At 44.0% G+C, this 26,892-nt stretch overlaps 1 protein-coding gene across 1 annotated transcript; it reads right to left on the minus strand.

Moving 5' to 3' along the window:
• Window positions 1–2,815: 2,815 nt before the first annotated feature.
• On the minus strand, window positions 2,816–26,834 carry ASAH1 (N-acylsphingosine amidohydrolase 1). Its single transcript, XM_082238262.1, has 14 exons — window positions 26,679–26,834; window positions 18,047–18,093; window positions 17,470–17,560; window positions 15,983–16,069; window positions 14,012–14,090; window positions 13,221–13,295; window positions 13,065–13,110; window positions 10,712–10,856; window positions 10,066–10,120; window positions 9,627–9,708; window positions 7,510–7,641; window positions 6,939–7,062; window positions 5,522–5,578; window positions 2,816–4,195 (listed from the first exon to the last, which is right to left on the minus strand). The coding sequence occupies exons 1-14, from the start codon at window positions 26,745–26,747 to the stop codon at window positions 4,106–4,108; spliced, it is 1,179 nt and encodes a 392-aa protein (XP_082094388.1). The 5' UTR covers window positions 26,748–26,834; the 3' UTR covers window positions 2,816–4,105.
• Window positions 26,835–26,892: the final 58 nt, after the last annotated feature.

The raw sequence follows: 26,892 nt of genomic DNA on the forward strand, positions 1-26,892 counted from the left end.
GAAAGCGTTTGGCTATGGCCCGTTGGCTGTGTGGAAGAGATTTGCGTTGCAGGAGTGTACAGCGGCCACATCTGTTGAAATCAATGGGCTTGAGCATGATTAATGCCCTGCTGTAAAGTGGCCAATATGTAAAAAGTTCTAGAAACAATCCGTCTTACCAAAGCATAACCTAATGATGAGCTGTACAATTTATTGCGCAGATCTACTTGCTAATTAATTGACACACAATACACCGGATTATTTCTAAACTCTACTGTTATCTAGTGTTAACCAGAGCAGCAAACGTGTGTATGCATGCTCACTTGAGCATAAACCCCTATTAAGCAATGTGGGACCCCACCCCAAACACACACCCATAGCAGCATTTATGTCGGATTAAAATCCAGTCTGTTATTGATCCACTGTAATATTTTCTCCTTAAAATTGGTGCTGTGAATTGCCTTGTTTAGACTTGCGGGATTTAACAAGCCACTTTAGTAAAAAACTAGGTCATAGAACGAGTCTTAGTTTTGCACCCCATTGTTAAGAGAGGTGCAGCTGCAAGACATTCTAGTTTCAAGCAAGTGGAACTAGTTGAGCTGGCTCTGGCAACGTGGAACCTGAAAACTGGAGAAGCCTGGCTGAAGGCAGGTCTTCATGGAGTGTCGGTGGTGGTGGGAGATACAAGATCGCTAAATAAATTAAATAAATAGTGACCGCAAAGTTTATATAATGCTTGATAGTAGTAAAACCTCTAAGCCATTTACATGAAAGATTAATATTAAAAAAATAACCATTACAAACTTTTACAGATTTTTTTTTTAAAAAAGATTAACGCTTGTCAACATTTACATATCTGAACAGGCTTACCTTAGCAAAAATATTTTAAGCAGGCACCCAACAGAGTATGGTAAAAGCCTGGTGTCAATTGGCAGGAAGTTCCAAAGTTGCTGCCACACCAAACAATAATTTTTTTACAACTTCGGAGCAGTTACTGGGTGGCAACCTGTAACGGTGACCGTTCTGCAGATCCAAGTGGCCTAATGGGCACATATGGGCTTTATATACCAATATATAAGCTTGAACGTAGCCTGGTAACAAGAATGACGAGGACAGATCTGGGAGAAGAGGTTCGATATGCTAACAGGGTCTCGCTCCTGTCAGAAACCCTGCTGCAGCATTCTGAACTAACTGCAGTTTCCAGGTGAGGTGCAAGAGAAGCCCCACTTACGAGTGCATTGCAGTATAAATAATAAAATTATCCAAGTGTTAAGTCAGGTTTCCTTGGTGTGAAAACAGCCGACACATTTTGCACCAAGTCTTTGCTTTCGCTCAGAACTGAAAGGAGAGTGGCAGAAAGTCGGCGATCCTGTGGAGGCCATGGCCTTGCAGTGCAATGGGGAGATGAGGATCATTATTGACACAATTGTTCCTGAGTAAAGCTGACAGGAGATCTCACTCCAGTACTTATTGAAGGTTTAGGTCACATAGTGAAGCAGCAGCAAAGGTAGCAAAGAATTACTCCGCTGTCTCCTCAAACAGGGAGAGTGAGCAATGTAAAACCAAAGGAAGAACATAATCTTACTTCTGCTAATCAAGCATCTCCCATTTTCTTCCAGGAGGGAAGTCCTGGGAATCCCAGCCTAGCTTTTTACGTGATGAGCATAACACACAGTCCATCTTGCAACAGCAGTAAGTCATACTCATGGGTTTTTGTTTTAAGAAACAGGCATCAGGGTGGAGGACTGGGGCAGGAAAAGAGACGGAAGTCCTATACCTTGGCCACCACCATAACCTTTGTAGCCAAAATGTTGATTTTGTGACGATTAAAGGATTTGGTTGATTCAGTTGGGAAACATTCAGTTTCTATATTCCTGATTTTACTGTGAACTCATCTTTCCAGTTTCCCTGTGTATCAAAATCTTGCAACGGCACCAATGTTTTAATGCTTAAAAGCGCTATACAGTGGTACCTTGGGTTAAGAACTTAATTCGTTCTGGAGGTCCGTTCTTAACCTGAAACTCTTTCTTAACCTGAGGTACCACTTTAGCTAATCTGGGCCTCCTGTTGCCACCACGCCACGCGATTTCTGTTCTCATCCTGAAGCAAAGTTCTTAACCCGAGGTACTATTTCTGGGTTAGTGGAGTCTGTAACCTGAAGCATCTGCAACCTGAGGTACCACTGTATATATATATCTATGCAGTCTGGAAGATCTCAGCTGGACTTAGTTCTATATAAAGATAGTTGGCAAGCACAAAGATCTTTATTTTTATATAGTTGGCAAGCATAAATAAGTTCAGCTGAGATCTTCCAGACTGCACAGATACTTTTAACAATATTTTCATTTAGAAGCCACATACTGTGTAAAAACCGGCAAGGCATTCCTTATAAACTTGTGTCTTTTTCGGCTGGGAACTCCAAATGTGTGGGGGATGGACAGCTAGTCGGAGAGGGAGGGGCAGATCTGCATTAATGCATTAACACACCAACGTAATATTCAGATGTAGGCGCTGGGCCACTTTCTTCTTTGGAACTTGCCTCTCCTACTCAGAGCATGTTAACCAGGCATTCAGAACCACCCTTTCCAAACTACCATTCCTCCCTCAGGGAAATTTGGCTTAGGTGTAACACAGCCCTCGAGATGCATATCAAATCACCCGAAGGACTTTTGAATCAACAGACAAAAGGCATGGCCAGTTTGTGGGTGCAGGATTAGCCGCCTCTGCAGAATGTGGTCAAGCCCTGAGAGAAATGGGAGCGGCTTTGCAGAAGCTGCAATACAGTGAAGCTCATTCCTCGCTTCGCTTTCCCAAAGAAGTCAGACAAAGCAATGTGGACCATTTCTCCCACAATTTCTTTAATTGTAAAGCGATCCATAATATATTAAAAGTACATTCTTTGTACTGTCTAGCAGTACGGAAACATTCGTAGCCACGTTAGGTTAGTAGGAAAGCGGAATAATTTTTATTCCAGTGCCTAAACCTTTTAGAAAGGAACCACCTCTAATCTACTGAACTGGGGGAGCAGGGAGTGGAACAGGGCAAAGGAAGAGGTGGGCAGGGATGGATGGATCCATTTTACCATAGCCAGGAATACCCAAAACCAGTGCCATTTTTCTATAAAAAAGGGGTGCTGGAACTCACCATGAACACCTCCCTTGTTCTCCCAGAATGGCAATGGCGCCCACCTGAGAGGTGCCAGAACAGAGTTCCGGAAAAAAAAAAAGCCCTGCCCCAAACCCCAAACCACTGCTCATTCCCCAGGTTAGCCAATTATGCTCATTAAAAAGCAGCAATTTAAAACCTGCCTGCTTGCACTGAAAGCAACACAATTCGTATTAGCCCAGCTAAGAAGTCTCCCATGCTTAAACCTGTCGCTAATGCTACCGCCTCTCTCTTTAAGAGCACAGAAGAGGCAGCCTGGCCATCTGTTTGCTAACTTAAGGAAAGAGGGTTGTAAGGTTAGCGCTGCTCTCCCTCCCAGCTCTTTAAAAAGAAAAGAAGGGGGGGGGGAGAAATCCCCACCGGAAGGAGCCAAGATAGCCCTCCAAGGCTGGAGGAGATTGCCATGCTGTTGGAAATGACCCCTGCTCCCAGTTTGGAAGAGATGGAACTGGGGAGGCCAAGAGCCCCACAACATTTCTTCAGAACTGGGGAAATGCACTGTGGCGCAGAGGCAGCTGGCAGTCCGATCGCAAGGCCAAACACTGGGCTTTCTTTTAAAAGACTGACAGCAACCCTCTACCTGAAGGGAGTTTGTACAATGCCTTTTCTAAGCCTACAACAGATCTCCGGGACCAAGTCTGAGAGACTAAACTTCGGAGGAAATCATGCCCAGGGATTGCACTGCAAGACATTTCCTAAACATTGACGGGCTGAAGCAGCGTGTAAGGAAATGGGGATCCAAAAAGCCCACTGTTTTAAGTTTCAATTCATAGGAAGTGCACCTTAACAGTATGTTAAATGCAAGGGGTACGGTTTACACTGGCAAACCATTGCATAACTGCCAGGTTTAGAAAATCATCATCTCATAAGACACGCTGCAAGTGAAGGGGAGTCTTGGATGAAGTACAGCCTCTGTCTTTTCCTGCCTGGCGAGCATCCATTTCATAAGCCACCCGAGTCCTCACCAGGGGCTACAGGGGTCCGGACACTCCCTCAGGTAAGTCTCCATATGGCCTTCAGAAACCTCGAGCAGCGTTGTAGACACAGTCAGCTAAATGGGGGGGAAAGCAAAGTTTTCACGGCTTTAATGAGTCTGAACCAAAGGCAGGAGAATAAGTCAATACAGTCATACCTTGGTTTTCGAACAGCTTAGTTCTTGAACGTTTTGGCTCCTGAACGCCGCAAACCTGGAAGCGACTGTTCCGGTTTGTGAACTATTATTGGAAGCTGAATGTCCAACATGGCTTCTGCGGCTTCCAATTGGCTGCAGGAGCTTCCTGCAGCCAATCAGAAGCCACGGTTTGGTTTCTGAACATTTTGGAAGTTGAATGGATTTCCAGAACAGATTCTGTTCAACTTCCAAAGTATGACTGTACCATGAAGCAGATTGCTTTTCTAAAGAAAGTGTTTTATATTGACAAGGGTGGAAAGCTATGTCTTAGTTAGACCAAATATAAAAGCCTCACATGCAATGCAACAATGCTTTGATTTACAGATACGGGGGAGGGGGGGGACTCCACACCAAGCGGAATCAGTGCTGCCAATATCTAGAAATCTAAGAGAATTAACAGACTAACTACCCCATAAATTGCCAGTGTGCCCTTTTAAAATGTGGGTTTTTGGGGTGGAGGGTTATTGGGTTGTTGTTTTTATTTTGATTATGTCTTTTGTGGTTTTATATTTTGCTTTTAAAGGGATGCGGGTGGCGCTGTGGGTAAAACCTCAGTGCCTAGGACTTGCCGATCGTATGGTCGGCGGATCAAATCCCTGCGGCGGGGTGAGCTCCCGTCGTTCGGGCCCAGCTCCTGCCCACCTAGTAGTTCGAAAGCACTCTTAAGTGCAAGTAGATAAATAGGGACCGCTTTATAGCGGGAAGGTAAACGGCGTTTCCGTGTGTTGCGCTGGTTCGCCAGCTGCAGCTTCGTCCTGCTGGCCACGTGACCCGGAAGTATCTTCGGACGGCGCCGGCTCACGGCCTCTAGAGCGAGATGAGCACGCAACCCCAGAGGCGGACACGACTGGCCCGTACGGGCAGGGGTACCTTTACCATTACTGCTTTTATTCTGTGAACTGCCCTGAGACATCTGGGTATAAGGCGGTATATAAATTCAATAAATAATAATAAATAAATAATATTAAATGCACTCTCTCTCGTGTGTGTGTTTCCACACATGTGTATGGCTTAGATTGTCTTGTGGCTTGGTTTTCATCCCCAACTCTGGGATCTAAGGAGTACAAAGAATATTCTGGGCAGAAATAATCTGCTGTGGGAACCATCTGTCTTAAGAGCAGCAATAAAGAGTCTTCTCCCCTTTCGCCTACCAAGACCTGAATAAGGCAACAACATGCTAGACAAGGAAGAGTGAGGGCGAGTTACCTTATTGAGAATGGGTTTTGTGGAGAGAATGTTGTACAGAGCTGGCAATGAGATGTTCTGCATGGGTGAAAAATAGAGAGAACAAAGATTTAAATTGCCTGCAGACTTGAGCCAAAACAAAGCTTCAACCTAAGCAGTTTCTTTACCAAATTTCAACATCTGACCTCTGCTAAGCAGCAGTGAAGCCAAAAGTTGACTCCCTCTATAGAGCAGGGAACCATTTTTCTGAAGCGTTGCATTCCCCTGGAGGCCATCTGCTGCTGGGGGTGGGGTCATGTACCAGCAGAGGGTGCAGACAGACAAAAAAAAATCTGGATTACAATGGAACCTTGGTTGTCGAACGCTTCAGAAGCCGAACAATTTGGAACCCGAACGCCAACAGCCGGAAGTGAATGCTTCAGTTTTTGAACAGCTTTTGGAAGTCAAACAGCTTCTGTGGCACGTTTTTCTATTTGCACCATTCACTTGGACGACAGCCCTTTAATTTTTGGAAGTCGAACGGACTTCCAGAACGGATTATGTTCAAAAACCCGAGGTTCCACTGCGTAACTAGCTTCAAATTTTGCCTCCAGTTAGTACTTCCAATCCTGTGCAGTTCTGCTCAGATTCAAGCTCCACTGAGTTATCCTTGAATAGGGAACGGATTTGTTATTGTTGTTATTCTTCTTCTTTAGTGCAACATACCTGGAGTTGTCAAGTTGTTGCTTGTGGGCACCAGGGTTCCCACCACTGCTTCCTAGGTGTCTGTGAAAGATCTCAGTAAACATCTCATTGAGAATCTACAGTGCATGAGTGTGTTTGCTCCTGCTCAGCCTCTCCTATGTGGAACAAGTTCCTTTAAACGTGCCCACGAACGGAGGTCAGGAGTGGACACACTGATCTAAATGGAGGAGAGGTGCAAAGCTTCTCTTTGCGAGCGCTGTGGTACATTTTCCTCTAAAAAAGGGGGCATGGGCAGATGTGGGGCATGCCTGCACCATGTTGTGGTCCTATCCGTTTCATTTTGAAACAATGGTGCTGGACTGACATATGGAGCCCAGCCGCACGAATGGAGTGTCAATTTAATTAAAATATATTAATAACAATTTTATTATTCATACCCATCCCATCTGGCTGCGTTTCCCCAGCCACTCTGGGTGGCTTCCAGCAAAATATAAAAAATAGTAAGATGTCAAACATTTAGTATGGTCGGGTTTCATCACCTGTAAAAGGACTTTGGGTTACAACATTGTTTTAATTAATTTTGCATGTCTTACTTAGACCAGGCATGTCCAAAATCCGTTTTGGGGGCCTAACCTAATCAGGTCGGTTTAACCTGGCCCATGAGGCAATTTATTTCCTTGGGTAAAATCGGCCCTTTACTTCATCAAATCTGGCCCTCTTTGAAAAAAGTTTGGACACCACAGTTTTGACCTACCTCTTGCTTTGTTTGGTTCAAACAGCTCCTTGTAGGGCTTCTCCGGTCATCCAGAAAGGGTGGAGGCCTCCAGCGGTCATAATTGGTTTCCATTACATACCAGATGCCATTTTCTGTGTCCAAGCTTGAAAGAAGTAAAAAACATCAATGCCTATTTTCTGGCAACGATGCACCTTAAATGATTTTTACTTCTAACTAATTTCTGTTGGAAGACTCAGAATACCTAAAAGGAAGTCCCAGATGAGCCACTGAACTGATCACCACCAGGCTGTCATGTTCTTGAACGTTACCCCCAGAGTTCAAGTTGCTTAAAGCAGAGCACCCCAAAACTGGTCTCATGTCACCAATGTGAATGGTAAAGTCAGAAGCCATGGTGGATTTTTATTGAAATCGAGGAGGATACTGATACTGATATATAAAAGCATGGGGGAATGTACACAAGGAAGAGACACTGTAGAGAGACCGAATCCTCAGTAATGCATTAACAAGAGCCGGTTGGTGTAGCAGCTGTAGCAAAATCTCTTACAGGCAACGGATCTGCTTAAATCGTTTTACCATCAGGCATACTTACTCCCAGATATCCAACACTGCAACACGGGAACGTGTAATGACACATCCCTCGCCGGATTTGTTTCCCCCTAGTATGAAGTAAGCTGGAGCCAGCAGCTTTGAATGAGCCAGTCTGTCCTTTGCATCTTCGTAACTACATGCAAGAACAGAAACAGCAATGAGACAGGCGCGTTAACCAGGTATTGCATGGCAATTGTGAAGCTGGTAGGCTAGAGCCTTTCAAAATACTCTCATGTAAAGCAGTCACTGCCTAGTGTGGAAGTGTATTGTGGGGGAGTTGTGTAAGAGAGCAAAGGGGGGGGGGAAGACCTTGTTTAAGGGCGGGTAGGTGGGAGAATCAAGAGGCAGAGGAAAAAAAGAGGAGACTCATATGTGATGGACCTATCAACAAGCATCAGTTGTAATGATGAATAATGAAAAAAAGATGTTTGAAAACGCTCTTCCCAAAAATGCCTGAAGCATTCTTATTAGATAGATAGATAGATGATAGATAAACTTTATTCGCATTAGCCAACAGCCATAGCAACATAAAACAAGCAATATATACAATTAAAAAGACAACAATGGGTAAAAAGGGCAATCAAATGACCAAGATTATCATTCAGATAGTGCCCCTTAATCTCATTCTCATTGCACCCTCGATAAACCTAGCAACCTTTGCTGTTGTCTGATCATTTTGATCTGATAAAAGAAAGAACAAGGTGGCCACAGATGGGCGGCCTGGGATGGTAAGTAAGAGTGGGGTAATGGTCTCATTCCTCAGATCTTTATAAAGGGGACAGGACAGGAGAACATGAGCCACTGTTTCCCGACTGCCATCTCCACAGGGGCAGAGTCGTTTCTCAGTTGGAATCTTTTGGTATCTGCCCTCAAGTATGGCAGAGGGCATCACATCCAATCTGGCCAGTGTGAAGGAACGTCTGTATTTTGGGATAGTTAATTTATACAAATATGGTGCCAGGGAATCAAATTGAGAAGGGGGAGAAAAGGCATACCAAGGTCAGAGTTTCTTTATAATGGCCAGAAGCATTATTATTAGGAATAATAGGATTAGAAGTCCCCCCCCAAAAAAAGATGGTCAAATTATGTATGTGACCACAGCAGCCAAAGAAGGCAGGAAGGAAAGAAGACAAGGTTCCAGCAAAAGAGGAATGGTTTTCGAAGTTAATGTGGAGAGGGCGAGATTGACGGCCAAAATATGAGACTGAAAGGAAGGAAAGCATATGAAAGAATGGAAATTCCTTTCGGGCTATTTTTAAAAAAGCATTCTAGCCAAATGAAATCGCCAGCAGGCCTTGAAATATATGCAACAGGAGGACAGTAAGAATGCTGTAAATAAAGAAATGCAGAGCAGAATAAGTATTGTCTATAAGGCAGCAGGTAACTGTGGTGGGGGGGACATCACAAATGCAAGGACGGGAAGTCAAATTGTTAAGAAAAGTGTTTTTAAGTTTATAAAACCAATAAAAATTTAACTACAGGAAGAAAGAAAAAAAAGAGACTCATCCCATTGCTCCTGTAAGCCAAGCACTTCCTCTATTGAGGAACACACAATGCATGTGAAGGATGAAGCATTGCCTCTGGTTCTCTGCTGACAAGTTAGTGGGGGGAAAGCATGAGTTCAAAATTTAGTCTTCCCAAATCATGCCAGTTCTTCTGGTGCTGTTCTGCTGCAGCAGCTTGTACCAAAGGGCAAAAGCTGTCCCTGGAGCCCATCAGAACATAGTTCCAGGTGCTTCTGAATTTCCCATTGTTGTTGCCTCTCTCCAGAAGGAGTGATACCTCCCACTCCATACCCAACTTTAAAGCTCCTGCCATGCCAGAGGCAGGAACCACTTGAGTAGAGAAGAGGAGGAGGAATGGTAGAACGTGAAACACACAACCCCACTGCACAGCACCTTGTTGATCCACAGATGGTACCAGGTGGGTCTGAACGTTAAACAAGTTTTCCTTAGTATCACACAATGTAAAATTTCCATGGAACCAAGATGGCGGTAGTCAAGACGAGAAAGAACAGACTTAAACAAAGAGACATTATTAAATGAGATCGGGATTATTCCTAATTTCCCTGGCTTGGCCATATATGCAGACAAAACCGCTTCACAATTTGACTGTTACCTTGTACTGTTTTCCAACACAGATCTGGTGAGAAAACTCATCCACCAACCGTTTCTCTGGCCAAGGAGCCACTCAAAGACTCCTGCAAGAAACACAAATTCAAAGAGCTTTATGACCACACGCAGCCTTAGCATTGTTTAAGCATCTCATCTTTCAGTTTAATTCAACCAAGCTGAAAGTCATCCCAAACCATTTCCATGTGGTTTGCTTCTTGGACAATGGTTGGGCGTGCCCTGCTATTGCTTCATGCCACACAACTTCTCATATAGTTTCTTACAACATGCATCACACTGCTTTCTCCACTTTCTCACCTGCATCTTGTGAAATTGGACCTCCAGTGATTTGAGTGGGGTGGGGTATAATGCTACTAAAATTTCCCCATTTTATTAAAGCTAAAAAAACCCCAAAGATACAGGAACAGAGCATTAAGCATACTCACCAATGTAACCTCCATCAAGACTGAACCGCTCATTCATGGTTAGAGTAAAAATGCCCTAAAATACAAAAAGCCAGTTAACAGTGTTTATTAATACCCAGCAGTTAGAAAACAGACAGAGTTAAGCTAATTCTGTAGTGCTTTAAGAAGGCCACTATAAGCGAGAGAACACTGCTATCCATTGTATTATAGTTTTTGGGCCCCAATGTTTTACAAATGCTCTTCCTCTTTGTACATGCATACCTAGTGATGTGAGGTGAGGCGAGGACACAAGCATCATATGCTCATATAGATGTTTGCCAAAATACACATTCTGCACACAGTGAACGCCACTCTCCCAAGGCTTCATCAATCGTAAAATAAACTATTACGCATTTAAGGTGCTTTGAGACTCTGCTGTTTTCTCTACAAGGCACTAATATGCCTGGCTTTGTTTTCAGCAAAGTTTGCAACATCAGATGCAATGGAAAATTAAGGGTGGATGCCACTAGCAAAAGAAGCCTCTGAAGTCACCTGCTTGCTCCTAAGGGAAGGGGAAGATGAAGCAGGCAAGCCTGTGTCTCAGGCCTGTTCATACTCATAATGGCAAGCTATGGTTTACAGTTACATCAGAATGCACCTAGTGTTGTCCAAATAAAGGAATACTCACTGGCTTCAATCCAGAAACCATTCCCACGTAGCCTGCAAAATTTGCAGACCTGAACACTGTTTTATTGTTCCTTTGAAACTCCAGTGACACCATGAGCGGCTTCAGTTTCTGCGTTGTCCTCCAAGAACTAGCATTCACGTCCCACCTGCAGGAAAAGCAACACCACTTAAACATAAGCAAGAACTGTCTATCTAATGCAAATTGCAACTAATCCACAGCAATGTAAAATGGACTCTCAGATCTTTGAGTCTTTCAAGCTGGATGCATGAACAGCTAACATTTGGGTGGCTTTCCTTGGAAAAAGTGAGCACATAAAAATCTCTTTCATCTCTCTCCCCTCCGCAACAGGAGCAAGTACCACATTCGGGCAAATCCTGAGGCAAAGCAGAATGCCTCTGGGAGGCACAAGTTGAAGCAGAGACCCATCCCATAAAGTGCTTCATAGCACCTCAGCGATCCAGATGTCAAAACATTGCTGCAAACACCCAGAAGTGAGAGTGTTTACCATAATGCTAGGGCAGGGTGATGAGGGAGACGGTGCTTGTAATTGGGAAGGAATGACTGGCACCAGCATTCTCCAATCCAAGGGCTTCAGGGGAGGGAGCAGCTTTGCCAAACTGTCTCCCAATTTAAGGAAGGTATCAGCATAGGGAGCAGAGGACATGGAGGAAGAATTCTGCTGGGTCCTATCCCAAAGATGCCTAGCACAAAAGCCCCTCGGGCCAGGGTTCCCCAAACCTGGGTCTCCAGCTGTTTTTGGACTACAATTCCCATCGTCCCTGACCACTGGTCCTGCTAGCTAGGGATGGGAGTTGTAGTCCCAAAACAGCTGGAGACCCAAGTTTGGGAAACCCTGGTCTAGGGGCTTTTCGTTTGATGTGGTTGGCTGTACTTACTTGTGCCAGAAAGAAGGGGGGGACGACTTTATTTTTTTGTTTCCCAGTACAGTGGTACCTCGGGTTACAGACGCTTCAGGTTACAGACTCCGCTAACCCAGAAATAGTACCTTGGGTTAAGAACTTTGCTTCAGGATGAGAACAGAAATCATGCAGCAGCAGCAGCAGCAGCAGCAGGAGGCCCCATTAGCTAAAGTGGTACCTCAGGTTAAGAACAGTTTCAAGTTAAGAACAGACCTCCAGAACAAATTAAGTTCTTAACCCGAGGTTCCACTAGAATAGATTGGGTTTGGAAGGCAATCAAGTAGACTAGGAGCATTATCTTGTCTTTTTCAAGATAATGACCCGAACATTGATAGCTCGCATGGACTAAGCAAAGGTGTGGTTGTTTTGGGTTGCTCAATGTTTTACATTGTCTTAGTGCTCTTCTGTTAAGGAAACTGTTTATAATTTTGTTGTCTGAGCTCCTCCGGTGATGGAAATGAGATGTATTGTTGTCAGAATAAATGTTTTCACTAAAGGGAGGGGGAGTGGATTAGGAGCCATGAAGCAAATCAGGTAGCCTCTGAACAGACAAATTAAACTGCTGCACAAAGTGCTGGGTCTAGATCTGAACCAAATCTTGTGGTCAATGCACACTGCTACCCTGTATGTTCAGAAAATGGAATCCAGTTGGGGCATCAGGTGGAAGAGGGTTGAAGGTGGCATAAGGGGCTGCAGGGGGCTGAAGTTGGCAAAAATCACCCCACTTCCACTTCTGTTAACTGGAGGAGTCTGCTGAATCAAAAGCCCTTCTGTGAGAGCAAGACCCCAATTAGATGCTACCCACAGTCTTCACGGAACACTGCTAAGTCATGGGCCTTTTATTTTTTTAACAATTTATTCAAAAGTTACAATACAGTTACAATACTTTTTCAATGAGTAAATCCCCTTTGCAGACAGCTCTGTGATGACAGTGGCATTAAAATATCCTGTTCTTCAATAAAAGAGAAAAAGGGAGCCCAGATTGTATCAAAGGTATCTTTTTGGGAGATAGGAGGGATAGATGGTTTAGTGATTTTGGAGGTCAGATAAAATACTTTTTCTCAAAAGGTGCAGTGTGTGTGTGTGTATATATATATATATATACACTATGCTTCTTTCTTAATAAAAATCTATTTTGATAAATAAAAAAAGTCACTGTGCTGAAAAGGACAACCTCAGAGCTTCTCCCTTTTATAGAAAATGGTGAAAATTATGACAGCACACATATTTTTCCCTCTAAAGACGCTCCAAAGAAATTGAGAAAGGCAGGCCATAGTTAAAGATGCTGCAGATTAACTAAACACTCTGCTCATTGCTTAGTCTCAAAGCAATAAAAAGGTAAGATAAAAAACATTTCATTCCCCCCCCCCCGGCCAATTTAGAAAGTTTGTGGATCCACCAGGGCAAGTTGGACCTCACTGGTACATACATACCCAAGAAACAATCCAAAATCAAGATTTCTGGCATGGTACAGCTTTCCTGGTTGGAAAGGAAAAGGGGATGGTGGAGAGAAATGAAATTAAGGTCAAAGAAAAAATACCTTAAGCACTATCTTTAAAATACATGTCGTTGGCTAAGCAGTCATTTACCTGTGGGGTCTTCTGCTACTATTGAAGTGCACACTGTGAAGACTTCATAGAAGATATTGAACAGAACAATGTCACCTAAATTGGAAGGTGGGAAGGGAAGAGGGAGAAAGAGAGACCTTTCATCAAACTGACCATTAAAAACAATGGATAAAACCAAGCATACACTTAAAAGGAAGAAAATGGAGACAGGAAATATCTTCAGAGTATCACTTCTTACTGTGCTTGGTTCATATGTCTATGGACTGCAAGCCACAAGGCAGAGACACTGAGCAGGAAAGCTACAAGACTTGCCATTTCAAAAAAAATCTTAGAAGTCTGCAAAGAGGATGGGCAACTTGTTGGTCAATCCTATTTTAGTACCTTTGTGAGATGCCCCTCTTTTCAGCTTTTGAATTGATATAGGAATTAAATTGACTTGCTCTCCTGAATTATGCAATACACAAGGTGCATAATCTATAGCTTGATGATTTTTAATCCAGGAATAAGATTACAGGATCCTATTCTCTGTTCAGATATGCAAATATTGTGCTCCCGGCATGCTAAAGGTGAGGATATTACTGTACAGACTTTCACTCAGTAGAAAACCCAGTCAGTCTTCCTAGTCAGGTCTTACATTTAAATAGACACCTGCTCTTCATCTCTGCTACAAACATTTAAGCACTCCTGTTCCACAAATGTATTATAACCTCAGCGTGTATTGCTACAGTGGCTGAAATGTTCAATTGCACCAAATTATGCCTTTAATAGTGTGCTTTCAGAGCCAGACACAGTAATAACAAAATGGAAATTACCTAAAGGAGCATCAATTGCAGAAGCAATGCCTTTGATCTCATCATTGAAAGGATAGGGAAGGGTGGAACCTAACCAAGCCTAAGAAGAAAAGCCACAAGTTATTAAAACCTGAAAAACATAGTAAATAACTTTCTATTTTTAATTTCTCTGTCTCCATATATTTCCTTCTCAGTCCCAATTATCTCTTGGTGTAAACAGAGCACCTTTACAGAGGGTTAGTGTCATTTCACAAACTACAAAGGGACAAACTCAGTTTTGCAGTCTGATCAACAGGCAGCACAGCCAATTGTGAATCCCCAATGGGTACATATGAACAACACACATTGGCTGCAATTGCATTCTACAATTTTTAGGTGTACACTTAACTAAAAAAGCTATGTGCTAAGTGGTCTGTAGTTGCCTCAGTAGACATTTGAGACTTTGTGGACTGTTGAGACCTTTAGAAAAAAAATAACCTGCTTATCAAGAATTTAGCTGCAGGATGACCTCCATTAAAAAAGTCCAAGGCACTGTGGTTTGGCAGGCATTTTGGAGCTCCAATATCCTTCTCCTCTTGCATTTTTACATTAATCTGAACACCACAGTTCATGCAGATAATTGTCAAAAGCAAAGAGAAAGAACTTGTGGAAGATGGAGGTTCAAAACAGAACTACTGTAAATTTATTTACTCATTCCTGCACAGACTGTGGCCATAATCCGCAGACCAGTTAGGACGCTTATTTCAAGGTCCCTAAGCTCACTCTCTACCATTTTTGCAACCCTTATTTGCATTACATCCTATTTTTTCAGATTTCGCTTCCTTCTTGCAGTAGCTCTTTCCAGAACAATGTGCAACAAACTCCAATTCAAACTCTGGTTTAAATGTAAACTGAATAAATAGGTTCCCTTTTATTTCTGAGTAACGTCTGCTGAAATAAGTGGACACTGGAGAAGTTCTATAAGAAGGCACTCTGAAACATTAGTAGACAATTAGAAGACAATTCTACTGTGTTTCACTTGGAGTATACCCCCTGAAATGAATGAACATGACTAAGTTAGGCCCATTAATTTAAATGGTCTAATCTTCCATCTACACAATACATTTAAACCAGTAACATACCGCTTTAAACAGTCATGGATTCCCCCACAGAATCCTGGGAAGACTAGTTTGTTAAGGGACCCTCTTCCCTCTCACAGAACTACAGTTCCCAGAATTCCACAAGAAAGGGGACTGACTGTTAAACCACTCTGGGGGTTTTCTAACAAATCTCAGCACTCTTAACACACCAGAGTTCCCCGGATTATTTGGGGAAAGCCACAAATGTTCGACGTGGCATGTTCAAATGTATACCCCATGCGTGTAACACCCTGACAAGATTGCATAGATCTGAAAAACTTTCCAGTGCCCCCGATCACCTGAAAGCCTCTTTGGATCTGGGCCAAAGATAGTGATACTCCCCTTAAGTTACCCGGGAGCCTATCATTTCCTAGATCATCACAGGATTTGCCTGTGTGAATCCTTCCTGCATCTCTCTGGATCCCTTCTATTTGCTTTTCCCCACACACCTCAGTGGTAAAGCACATGTTTTGCCTGGGGAAGATGCTAGATTCAATCTGAGGTTTTCCTAGCAGGACTGGGGTGGACTCCTGCCTGACAAAAGTTGACAGTCTGAACCTGCATACGGCAGCATCCTGGCTTCCAAGCAACAGCCAGATAGCCTGGAGAGGTGATAAATCTCTGCACAGTGATGTACAAACTCAAAATCATGACTAGCTTTCTGAGTGCAGTGGCACACCAAAGAGATTTTCATTAAGGGGCCTGCAATGATGCCAAGGACTCCTGCCAGAATTCACACTAAGCATCAGATCCTGTTGATAACTAGTGCATTTATTTCCCCATTTTTGGCTTATTAGCAGCTGCGGTTCAGACAGGCTCAGCAAGCTGGATTCAACTTTCCCCTAAATTTTAGAGAAAATGGAAAGGTACTCACCAATTTAGATTCCAGTGATGCTATGGCTTTTCCACTATGAAGGAATGTGATTAAAATATCTTTCATAATCTTAAGGACATCCTTCACCTGGAAAAGTTTAAGAAAAAGCTCGGGTGAACACACTTTTAGGGTAATGCAAGAGCCACTTAAAACATATAACCCTTTCACATGTGCTGAAGCACATCTGAAACAAGCAGTCTTTAATAGTGATGAGTTGACACTTTCAACTATGTTCACTGACGCAATGTGAAACGTCTTTTGTAAAGGTAGAGAGTTCTTTCTTTAGGCAGACTTCATACACTGTTAAGCCCTGCCTATCCTGTACAGTGGTGCCTCACAAGACGAAAAGAATCCGTTCTGTGATTCTCTTTGTCTAGCGGTTTTTTCGTCTTGCGAAGCAAGCCCATTGACGGATTAGCGGATTAGCGCTATTAGCGGCTTATCTGCTGATCGGATCAGCTGATAAGCGGCTTAGAAAAAGGGGGGAGGGGAAAAAAAAGCAGGAACTCGCAAGACATTGTCGTCTTGCGAAGCAAGCCCATAGGAAATTCGTTTTGCGAAGCACCTCCAGAACGGAAAACTCTTTCGTCTAGCGAGTTTTCCGTCTTGTGAGGCATTCATCTTGCGGGGCACCACTGTATGCTGTGACCATTCCAAGTCTCAGCTGCTATCAATGGGTGCTCTGAGGGAAGAGGGAACACCCTAATTCTATGAATTATTCTGTCTGCTTTTGCTTGCCCAGCCCAATGAGGCCTCTGCTGTTTTGCATCCTGACAAGGCCTCCTTCACAGCTTTGCAACAGCAAAACCCCACTCTTACAAACTGGAATGTGGCCAGGCAGGAGAGCAGAAGTGGAGAGTTGTGCCTATTAAGATTCCACAAGACTGAATCTATGACCATACCCCCAGAAGAACAAAGACAAAGTGAATTCACAGCCGAAGAAGAGGAGGAGGAGTTTGGATTTGATATCCCGCTTTATCGCTACCCGAAGGAGTCTCAAAGCGGCTAACATTCTCCTTTCCCTTCCTCCCCCACAACAAACACTCTGTGAGGTGAGTGGGGCTGAGAGACTTCAGAGAAGTGTGACTAGCCAAAGGTCACCCAGCAGCTGCATGCGGAAGAGCGGAGACGCGAACCCGGTTCACCAGATTACGAGTCCACCACTCTTAACCACTACACCACACTGGCTCTCATACAACCTATGCACATTCACTTGAATGCCAGCTTGTGTCTGTTCCTCAGTTAAAGCCATTTTACTAGGCATTCTGACTGAGGATTTTTGGCCTTGAAATAAAAAGCAATGCAGAATTCAAGCATCTTGTCCTAAGCACAATTTAAAATATTTCCCTCCAGCTTTAGGGGCAGGATTAAAGCCTGTTTCATTAAGCAGTACACCTATGTTAGCGGAAATTAAAACCTGCATCTCATTAAAAAGGCGCCCAGAAGAAAGCCTCTGATCCTGACCTCCTTCCCACCATGTTCCCTACCTCTGCATCTTTGTCACGTGCCACCTGGACCCATCTCTCACTTGGTGGCAAGTCAAGATTTATGATGTAGGAGGGAATCTTTCCTTTGTACCTGAAAAAGGAGCGATTTTCATGAAACGCAGAAAGGTGTAGCTACACTTAAACCACTATTTTGCGGCTTTTGCCTTCAGGCGTCTTTCTGGTTAAAAATTTCTAAGTAATTTATATTTACATTACCTAGCTTTCATCCATCAATATTTAACACAAACATATTTAACACAAGCACATTTTACCTATATTTACACCTAGCAGCGGTCTTCTTTTACGATCGCTGAAGACAATTAAGGAAGCTTCTTTAAGCTAACCTACACAATTCTTTTCCATGTGCCCTCATTCTGCAAAAATCGCCACTGTCTCAAACTAGGTACAATGTTCTCTAGCTGAATGTTTGGTCAGTGATATATAGTAAGGTAATAGCAGCACCACAATCCTGACTCAAGTTTAAAGTTTATGTTATATTAATTAAATTTGTAAATCAACGGGATCACAAGTAAACAGCAACTATCAGCTACTGAGCTGTCCTTAATAAGTTACTTACGTTGGTCCTGAGGGAGGATATGCTAGTGTTTTGCATTCTTCACCATACTGCAAAAAAAAAAAAAAAAAAAAGCTTTTGAGAACAAACATTTTTATAATTGTTTCATGCAAAAATATTCAGAGTTCTTGTTGCCTTCTCAGCTTTTGCAGACAAAAACAAAAAACCAAAAACCCCTGAAAGACTAAAGTTGCAGTCATATGCAGACTTACCAAAGACTAAAGTCCGACGAAACTCATTGAGCGCTGCCTAGGATTGAACTGCGATACTTTTTTACAGTATACCTGAACTCTCCATTTGCAGGTGTCAAGGTTAGGGTTCAAAAATGCAAACAACTAGTTGGGAACTTTTTTTCTATGCATGTTTAAAATGGGCTGGTTTGGGCATAACTCTGAATCATGCGGGAAGCCTCTGACTTTGAGCATTCTCGCCTCTTTTTTGATGCATGTCAGAAGGAGGAGACAAGTGGGGAACAGCTAGTCCTTACTTTCCTAGAAGCCCCCTTCTCTGGCATCAAAAAACTGCCCTATGTGGTGGTCAGGTGAAGATGATGAAAAAGCGTTCCATTCATAGTAGTGGGATCTTTTCCCAAGCCAAATTGCTATGCAGTGGGAGGCGTTTTTTGTGGTGATAGAAGCAGCAGCACACAGGCAGACAGCATTAGAAACTCAAATATATAAGCTAGGTGCCAAATGGCTCCTTAGGGTTACGGTCGCCAAAAGAGAATGCCTAGCTGTCATTTTTGTGGCAGATGGCTTGAAAGTCATATTTTTCAATTTCAGGAATTTTTTGGTAGTGGCTGATAGCCAGGTGCAAAATGCACCTGACGAATTTTGAATGCTGCAGGTAGGGAAGTGCTAACATTTCTTTTTTGAGCTCCAACTAACACACGAAGCTTTTGCTTTCTGCTGTTTGCTTGCCTCTTGGATCTAGTACAGGTCTGATTTTTTACGTTGCTTGTGAAGCAAGATATACTACAGAAGAGAGGTAGGCTAGCCTAGAAAGCCACATTTATGTAGAGACCCATCTGATGGTGGGTAGCCAAGAGTCCTTACCTGCTGAAAAGCATTTTTTTTAAAAAAAAATGAGAGTAAGATCTTGAACCTGTAGTCCTCATTTGGATTCCAGCTTTCATCAGCCCTTGGCCAGGGACGATGGAAGTTGTACTCCAGCAACATCGGTAAGAGCCACCACCCTAACCTGGAGTCAAATCTGGTTAGCTCCATTGTATTTGAAATAAAGTGTTTTCAAGCTTCTTATTGAAACACAGTGAGAAGGTACTTAAGCAGAGAGCACTTGCAAAAAAAGCCACTCTGCCTCTAATGCAGAAAGAAGAATGAAACCATAGGATTAGCAAAGGTGTTACTCAAACAGTTGGGATTATGTAAGCAGACACAGAAATGCCACTGTTGTAGGCTGGGAGCTATCTATTTAATTGATGGAATGGCAATTCCTTAAGTGGCAACAGACCCCTCTTCAATTTATTTCTGTCTTTTAAACTAGCATTCCAGAAAAAGAAAAAGACTGTCTTCACTCTCTGCCATACCATTTAGCAGAGCTCACTAACCCTGTTAAGGTATTAGCTTCCCCCATCTGGTTAGGTAGTGTGTGGACAATTCTGACTGGCTCCCTCTACATGGCATGTTGGAGGGCAGACATCTGCAGCAGGGATGTGTCCGCATAGGCTCCCCTTAATCAGGGTTCTAAATTGGGTGAGGACTTCTACACAAGCACCGGAATAGGGCTAACAAAGTGAGCCAGGACCATGCTGCATTGAGCTTCCCAGCCTGTGACTGCTATCTGTGGTGTTTCATCTGTTGATGTGTGGGCAGTCAGTACATGATGGTCCTACTCAACAATATCTTGAGTGTGGACAAAGAACTTTCCACAGGAAAGCAGACTCCTCTACTAAAGTCTTAACATGTTGAGCAACCCTCAAAGTGGGTGGGGAGAGGCAAAGATTATTATTATTAATTAAATGTGCAAACCGCCCTTCATCCAAAGACCACAGGGTGGTTCACAGCAGAAAAAAACAAAAACCGAGAACACAAAATACTTAATAAACTAAACCAAAAACATAACAATAACCCCCTTCCCACAAATTATCCGAAGGCCTGGCTAAAGAGAAACATTTTTGCCTGGTGCCTAATGAAGGTGCCAGGCAAGCCTCCCTGGGGAAGGCATTCCACAGATGGGGAGCCACAGTAGAAAAGGCCCATTCTTGTGTTGCCACCCTCCAGACCTTTCTTGGAGGCACACGAAAAAGGGCCTCAGATAATGACCCCAGGGTTCTGGTCAGTTCATATGGGGAAAGGTGGTCCTTGATGTATAGCAGTTCTGGGCAGTCAAAACCAGCACTTGAATTGGGCATGGAAACTACCGTATTTTTTGCACCATAACACTCACTTTTTTCCTCCTAAAAAGTAAGGGGAAATGTCTTTGCGTGTTATGGAGGGAATGCCTACGGGTGGCATGCCTATGGATTTTCCTCCTCTAAAAACTACATGCGTGTTATGGTCGGGTGCGTGTTATAGAGCGAAAAATACGGTAACTGGCAGCTAGGCTAGGATCAGTGTAATATACTCAAACCATCTTGCCCCAGTGAGTAACTTGGTTGACGAATTCTGCACTAGCTGAAGTTTCTGAACTGTCTTCAGGCAGCCACACTTATAAAGTGTTTCAGTAATCCAACCTAGAGGTTACCAGAGCATAGACAACAGAAGTTAGGCTATCCCTGTCCAGATAGGGGTGTAACTGGGCCACCAGCCGAAGTTGATGGAAGGCACTCCGGGCCACTGAGGCCAACTGAGCCTCAAGCGACAGCAAAGGATCCAGGAGGACCCCCAAGCTACGAACCTGCTCCTTCTGATGAAGTGTAACCCCATCAAGAGGAGGCGATCTCCCACCCATCTGGTCTAGGGAACCACCCACTAACAGTGCCTTATCTGGATTGAATTTCAGGTTGTTGGCTCTAATCCAGTCCATTACCGAGGCAAGACACTGGTCCAGCACATCTATTGCCTCACTTGCAGATGTAAAGGAGTAGAGCTATGTGTCTTTGGCATATTGCTGACAATGTACTCCAAGATTCTGGATAACCCCACCCAGTGGTTTCAGGTCTATGTTAAACAGCATGGGGGGGGGGTTAAATCCTGATGAACACTACACTGAAGGCTCCATGGGGCTGAAGAACAACACCCTCTGTGAATGACCATCCATTTCCCAGCATGTCCCCCAGTCTCCTGCCGGCCCCAGAGCTTCAATTCTAGTTGTGGATATTTTGGGGTTCAGTATTTTCGCTCTGGATTGAAGAGAGACAGCGGCACAGAGAGCATTCAGAGGGTGAGCCCCGCTTTACACAATTTCACTCGTACATGTGGGGGGCCCCAGAACGTAACCCTCACCTAAGTGTGGGGACGCTTGTGCTGAAAAGAGAGGCAACCCTCCAGATCAGACAATACTGCAGCAATCGTAATTATTATCATGCACAGACCGGGGCTGCAACTCTGTGCCCACTCTCAATATCCATGCCAAACATACGGCCCAATGGCTTCAGGCTATCGCAGGGGAGGGGCCAGATGCTCACCCAATTTTATGCAGAATTCTCCATCACAAGATACCTGTGTAAAGGCGGATTGCATAACTTCAAGAACTGGTACACTTCTAATTGCTTGTCTTCCTCTTTTATCAGACAGAGCATCTGCAATCAGGGAGTATCTTACCTTTTCGCCAATTAACTCAGACTGTCAGCTCAAGTATTTACATAGGTGCATACAATGGTTGTAAGAGAAAGGCAACTCTTTTCTTTTGCTATTTTTAGTGAATTACTGAAGTGTAATTCAAAATTCTCCTCCTCTGCCTTTCCCCCTGCTTCCCCCTCCCCCCAAATATATTTAACTGTTTTGGAATCTTGTCTTCTGTGCGGTTTGGAGTAATTTTTGGTTTTTCAGAAGACAGAACTTGCAATTGCCAATGGATAGAAAATGGAGACAATTGTTTCACCAGCGATAAAGTAATATTTGCACTCTGTCAAGAACTCTGCTGAAAAAGTAAGGGATATTACACCTTAAATGAGGTTACACAAGGATGTAATTAAAAGTATCCCACCAGAGGCACTATTTCACAACACAGTAGTGTTTATGACAGATAAACATATGAAGCAAAGTTCAAAGACCTGTTCTGGGGATCACAGATCCACAATTTTTGATTTTTACTTTGACATGCACTCAATCTTTAGCCTATTTAATATAAGAAATAGTCACTTGGCAGGTAGAACCAGCAGGGCTGTTGTGAATCACATTAAACTGATGCAAGCAGATTTCCCTTGCTCTCCAAACATGAAAAAACTAGTCAGTTTCACAATATGTATTAGAAATAACTTGACTGCATAATAAATGTGTCGGATTCATCCCCTTTGCAAATGCCCCTCTATTAGGTACAAACAAACATTTATTTATCTCAAGATCAGTCGCAACCGATCTTGTAAGAGAAGAAGAATTCAGATGTGTTACATAAAAAAACAGACTCAAAATGCAAAAAAGTGTAAGAATTTTTTGAAGCAGAAGGGCAGCTCCTCTGACTCAATTCTGGTGATAATAAACTGTCGTGTGATACTTGTTAATACACTTTGCCATAGCTAAGCGTTAACTAAGACCACATTTGAACATCTATGTTGTCCATTTGGTTCTGTTGGGAAGGAATATACATTTCAAGAAAAGATTACAGATCCATGAACTGCCGCACTCAGCAGTTCGTTTCTCTAAACGAAACAAGAAAGTAATTGCTCTGCTAAGTCACAAGATGCAGCATAAGCAGATCTGAGCTCCTCACAAGTTGGACTTGAGAGATCAGCCTACTCAAAGAACACGTGGTTTAAACAAAGGGGGGGGATGCTCCTGTATTTGGATATAAGTAGACCCTTTTAGTAATCTAGTCATCTGGCCATCTTGACCTCCAGAAGCAAAGGCAATGTTAAGAAAGCACTATGTAGAAAACAAGATGGGAGAGATTAACAGTTGTAGGTTTACCAGAGATATCTGGTTGGCTATTGTGAGAAGAGAACTCTGAACTAGATGGGTCACTGGCTTGATCCAGATGGCTCTGATGTGAACGTCAAGGCTTTAAACTCATCAAGTGAAAAAGATTATCATTAAATCATTAGTGGATCAGTTCATGAAAGACAAAGGAAAGGTATTTTCACACATGACGGCCATATGTCACTTTGGAACTTAGCTGGTGCAAAGGATTAAGTGGAAGGAAGGCATTTAAAACCACACGTACATTTCTGGCTAATATAGTACAGATGTTTTGTTCAAGTGTCCACACCATCAAAGCAGGCACCTTGTTTTATAACAGCCTATGAAAAGATCTCACAAAAATGGTCTCCAGCTACCTGAACATCTAGACATTTAGGCCTTCTGCCTATACCATGTATGGCCTGAGCAATGTACGCGACTGTCAGGGGTTCAGGAGCAGAGGCAAGGGCAAGGGAGGAAACAGAGAGCGAGGGGGAGGAGGCAGAAGAAAGGATGAGTGATGACGACGACCCGAGATCTCCGAGTCTTTCCAGTGAATCAGAAGATTCACAGAAAGGAGCACCAGTGGCCAGGGCAAGGGGGGAGCCTAGGGGGACACCCCAGGAGGAAAGGGCCAGAGGGGGCTCAGAGGGGAGCAGTTGGAAATCGGGACCAGCGTCACCAACAGAGAGCAGGGGAGAGGAAGGGCGTCAGGTATCAAGCGCTGGCAGCTCACAACAGGAGGGAGGGCACGAGTCAGGAGTGGCCACACCTCCATCGGGGAGCGAAGAAACGGTCAGACGGAAAGTGGAAGGTTGGGCGCGCGCGCCAAGTTCAAATACACAGGAAGGTGGCGCAGTAAGCAGCCCGGAAAGGGAGCCAGGTCCTAAAGCCCGGCGCAAGGAGACAGAAGGGGGGTCAGCGTCAGAAGAGTCCCGGAAGGAAGAGACCACGGGGGGCAGAGGGACCCAGAGAAGAACGGTCAGGCGGAAAAGGTGGAGTAAGGCTAGGATATTAAGTTGGTGTACAGGAGGCGGGGACCCAGACAGAGCTTCGCCGGTCTAACCCATAAGACGTAGAGCTGCACGCAGCAGCTGGAGAATGGAAACTGTAACTCAATAAAGACTTTTACAAAGTGATTGCTGGCTAGCGTGATCCTCTGTGAGCTAGGATGTGGAAGCAGCTCTGACAGCGACCAAGCTCCAATCCACGACTAAGGACTTTGGATAGAATCACAGAGTTGGAAGGGATCGCAGAGGTCATTGAGTTCAATCCCCTGCAATGCCCAACATGGTGCTCAAACCCATGACCTTGGGGGGGGGGGAGTGTCTCATGCTCTACGAACTGAGCTATCGCACATATATATGCAAGGAGATTCATCTCATCTATGGTCACCTGCAAAGCAGACAGCTGACTGCTTAATCATATGGCTGGCTCCCTGTTTCCTATACCGCTGCAACATTTTGGGAAATAGGCAGAGTATTTGTATTTTAAAAATGCAACTATGCAGTGAATAATAATGATAACAATCATCAACCTCTGTGCCACTGCTTAATTTCTAAGACAAGAGCGCCAAAGTCATGACCAGAAATCCATCTGCCTCCCCAATCTTACCTAGTTGTGGAAATGGCTCAGAAAGAACAAAGGACTTTTGACATGTTCCAAACCACTCCCTTTTATCACTGCTTTGTACGTTCTGTACATGAGATACTAAGAAGAACCTACTGCCTCAAATTGTAAAGCACTCCTGCAACCGTTATGCCAGTGGTTCTCAAACAGTGCGGCGCAGCAGGAGACGATGGCAAGTGTGGCAGGACCCGCTCAAAAAAACATTAAAACATTTCAGTATATGGGAGGGATATCTTGTTAAAATGAGAGCACCGGTATCAAGTGATACCGAGCACAATCCTAGCTGTGTTTTCCAATAAGTTATCAAATTAGAAAAATGGATGCGGCGCAAGGAAATTTTTATTCTGAAACTATAGCCCAGGGAAAACAGTGAGAGCCACTGCACTATGCTCAAGTGGGGGGGGGGAGAGAATATACACACAAATGCTGTTTGTTCAGCACGACCTTCCAACTGCTGATCCAACTACGCCTCCACCCATAGTCCAGCTGATTCTGACTCAGGATAGGAGTCTCCAAAGATGTAGGCAACTGACACAAATCCTCCCCACTGGGAAAATCATTACTAGCCCTGCATCTGCCTGAAAGATGCACAGAGCAGGAAGACTTCAGCATCCCCAGCAAAAAGTGAAGAGAAACAACAATAGGGCTGCCTATTTCCCTTCCTCTGAAATATACAGACCAATCGGATTAATCATCCTTTGGAAGTCCTTTGGCCTTTCCTGCTCTGCTCATGGTCAGCATGGTAAAAAGCAGATTGCTTTGGGTCCTTCCTCCCTCCTCCTAGGACTGAGCCTGTAAGTCGGTCAATAAAAATGAAAGCCTCTGAGCATATGGGTGCGGCATTTGCCTTGCTTTGTTATAACTTCCTACACTGCCCTTTGACCTGAAAATCGCAGGGTGGCCGCGACTACAGCTGCTTGGATGTTATTAGCCCAGAGATTGAAAGAAGGCAGAGTCCCTACCAGAGAAGGGTAGATTAAGTTGATGGGACTATGCCGAATTGGCAAAAATGATCCGGAGAATCAGAAACAGGAAGAGCAAGATTTTAATAATGGGGAAAATATATAATTTGCCTTAAAAACCATTGTGAACAATTAAAATCATTAGTAGGATTGGAATGACACTTGTGGTTTAATCTTGAATTTTGGGAATGCCCTCCCATCAGATGTCAAAGAAATAAACAACTACCGGTACTGTATCAGACTTTTAGAAGACATCTAAAGGCAGCCCTGTTTAGGGAAGTTTTTAATGACTGGTGTTTTAATGTATTTTTAACCTTTTGTTGGAAGCTGCCCAGAGTGGCTGGGGAAACTCAGCCAGATGGGCAGGGTACATCATCATCATCATCATGTTATTGAGATTTAAAAGATTTGGATTAATAAACAATATGCAGGAGGAAAAAGCTTAATACAAGGACCCACAAAGGGGAAAGGGGAAGGAGATTCTTTGGAATTCTCTTTTTATGTTGTCTGTTAATTGTTTTTTTAATTTTTTTTAATCTGAAAGGCTAAATAAAAAAACAAAAACCAGAAGGTCGAAGGGCGGTTAGCAACAGAAACTGAACTTCCCTTTCAGCCTGGACGGTTCAGTGGGGTGAGAGTGCAGTGCTGACAACGCCCAGGTCGCAGGTTCGATCCCGGTGCAGGGCAGCTGCATATTCATCCCTGCATGGCGGGGGCTGGACTAGATGACCCTGGGGGGTCCCTTCCGACTCCAACCACCCTGGGATCCTTTGAAAAAGAGGGGGAGAGTCTGCCTGCTCCCCACAACAACAACAACAACAACAGCAGCAGCAGCAGCAGATCTTTCCGCGGATGCGCCGAGACAAACACCGAAGGCGCACTCTGCACCCGCTCAGGAACGCTTTTGGCCGACGAGGGTAGTGGGGGTGTTGTTGTTTTTTGTGCGCGTGCGTCTCTCTCTCTTAACTCCGCTGCTTTTCCCGAGGGGGTGGGAGAAAGGAGAGGAAGCGAGCGCGAAGAGAAACTCACCGGGTCCTTGGCCACCGCGGCCCCCAAAACGACGGCGGCGACGACAACGAAGACCCCCGGCACCCGCATCTCCCCGCTGCTCTCGACTCGGCACGCAGAGGTTCTCCCTGCCGTGTGAGAACTTCGCTCTGAGGCGCCGAGCAAGATGAAGAAGGGGCGGGGCCCCGAGAATCACATGACTTTTCCCGCACGGGCAGGCCCGCCTCCGTTACGT

The sequence above is a fragment of the Podarcis vaucheri genome (genome assembly GCF_965113315.1).
Source record: "Podarcis vaucheri genome assembly, chromosome: 9".
NCBI classification, from domain to species: Eukaryota; Metazoa; Chordata; class Lepidosauria; order Squamata; family Lacertidae; genus Podarcis; species Podarcis vaucheri.

Excerpts from the sequence above, each read along its gene's own strand:
- ASAH1 (XM_082238262.1), bottom strand. The coding sequence starts at position 26,747 with ATGCGGGTGCCGGGGGTCTTCGTTGTCGTCGCCGCCGTCGTTTTGGGG. Across the intron at positions 18,094-26,678 it reads CCGCGGTGGCCAAGGACCCG|TATGGTGAAGAATGCAAAAC; the intron begins GTGAGTTTCTCT and ends TTTTTTTTGCAG. Across the intron at positions 5,579-6,938 it reads TGAACCAAACAAAGCAAGAG|AACATCTCATTGCCAGCTCT; the intron begins GTAGGTCAAAAC and ends TCACCCATGCAG.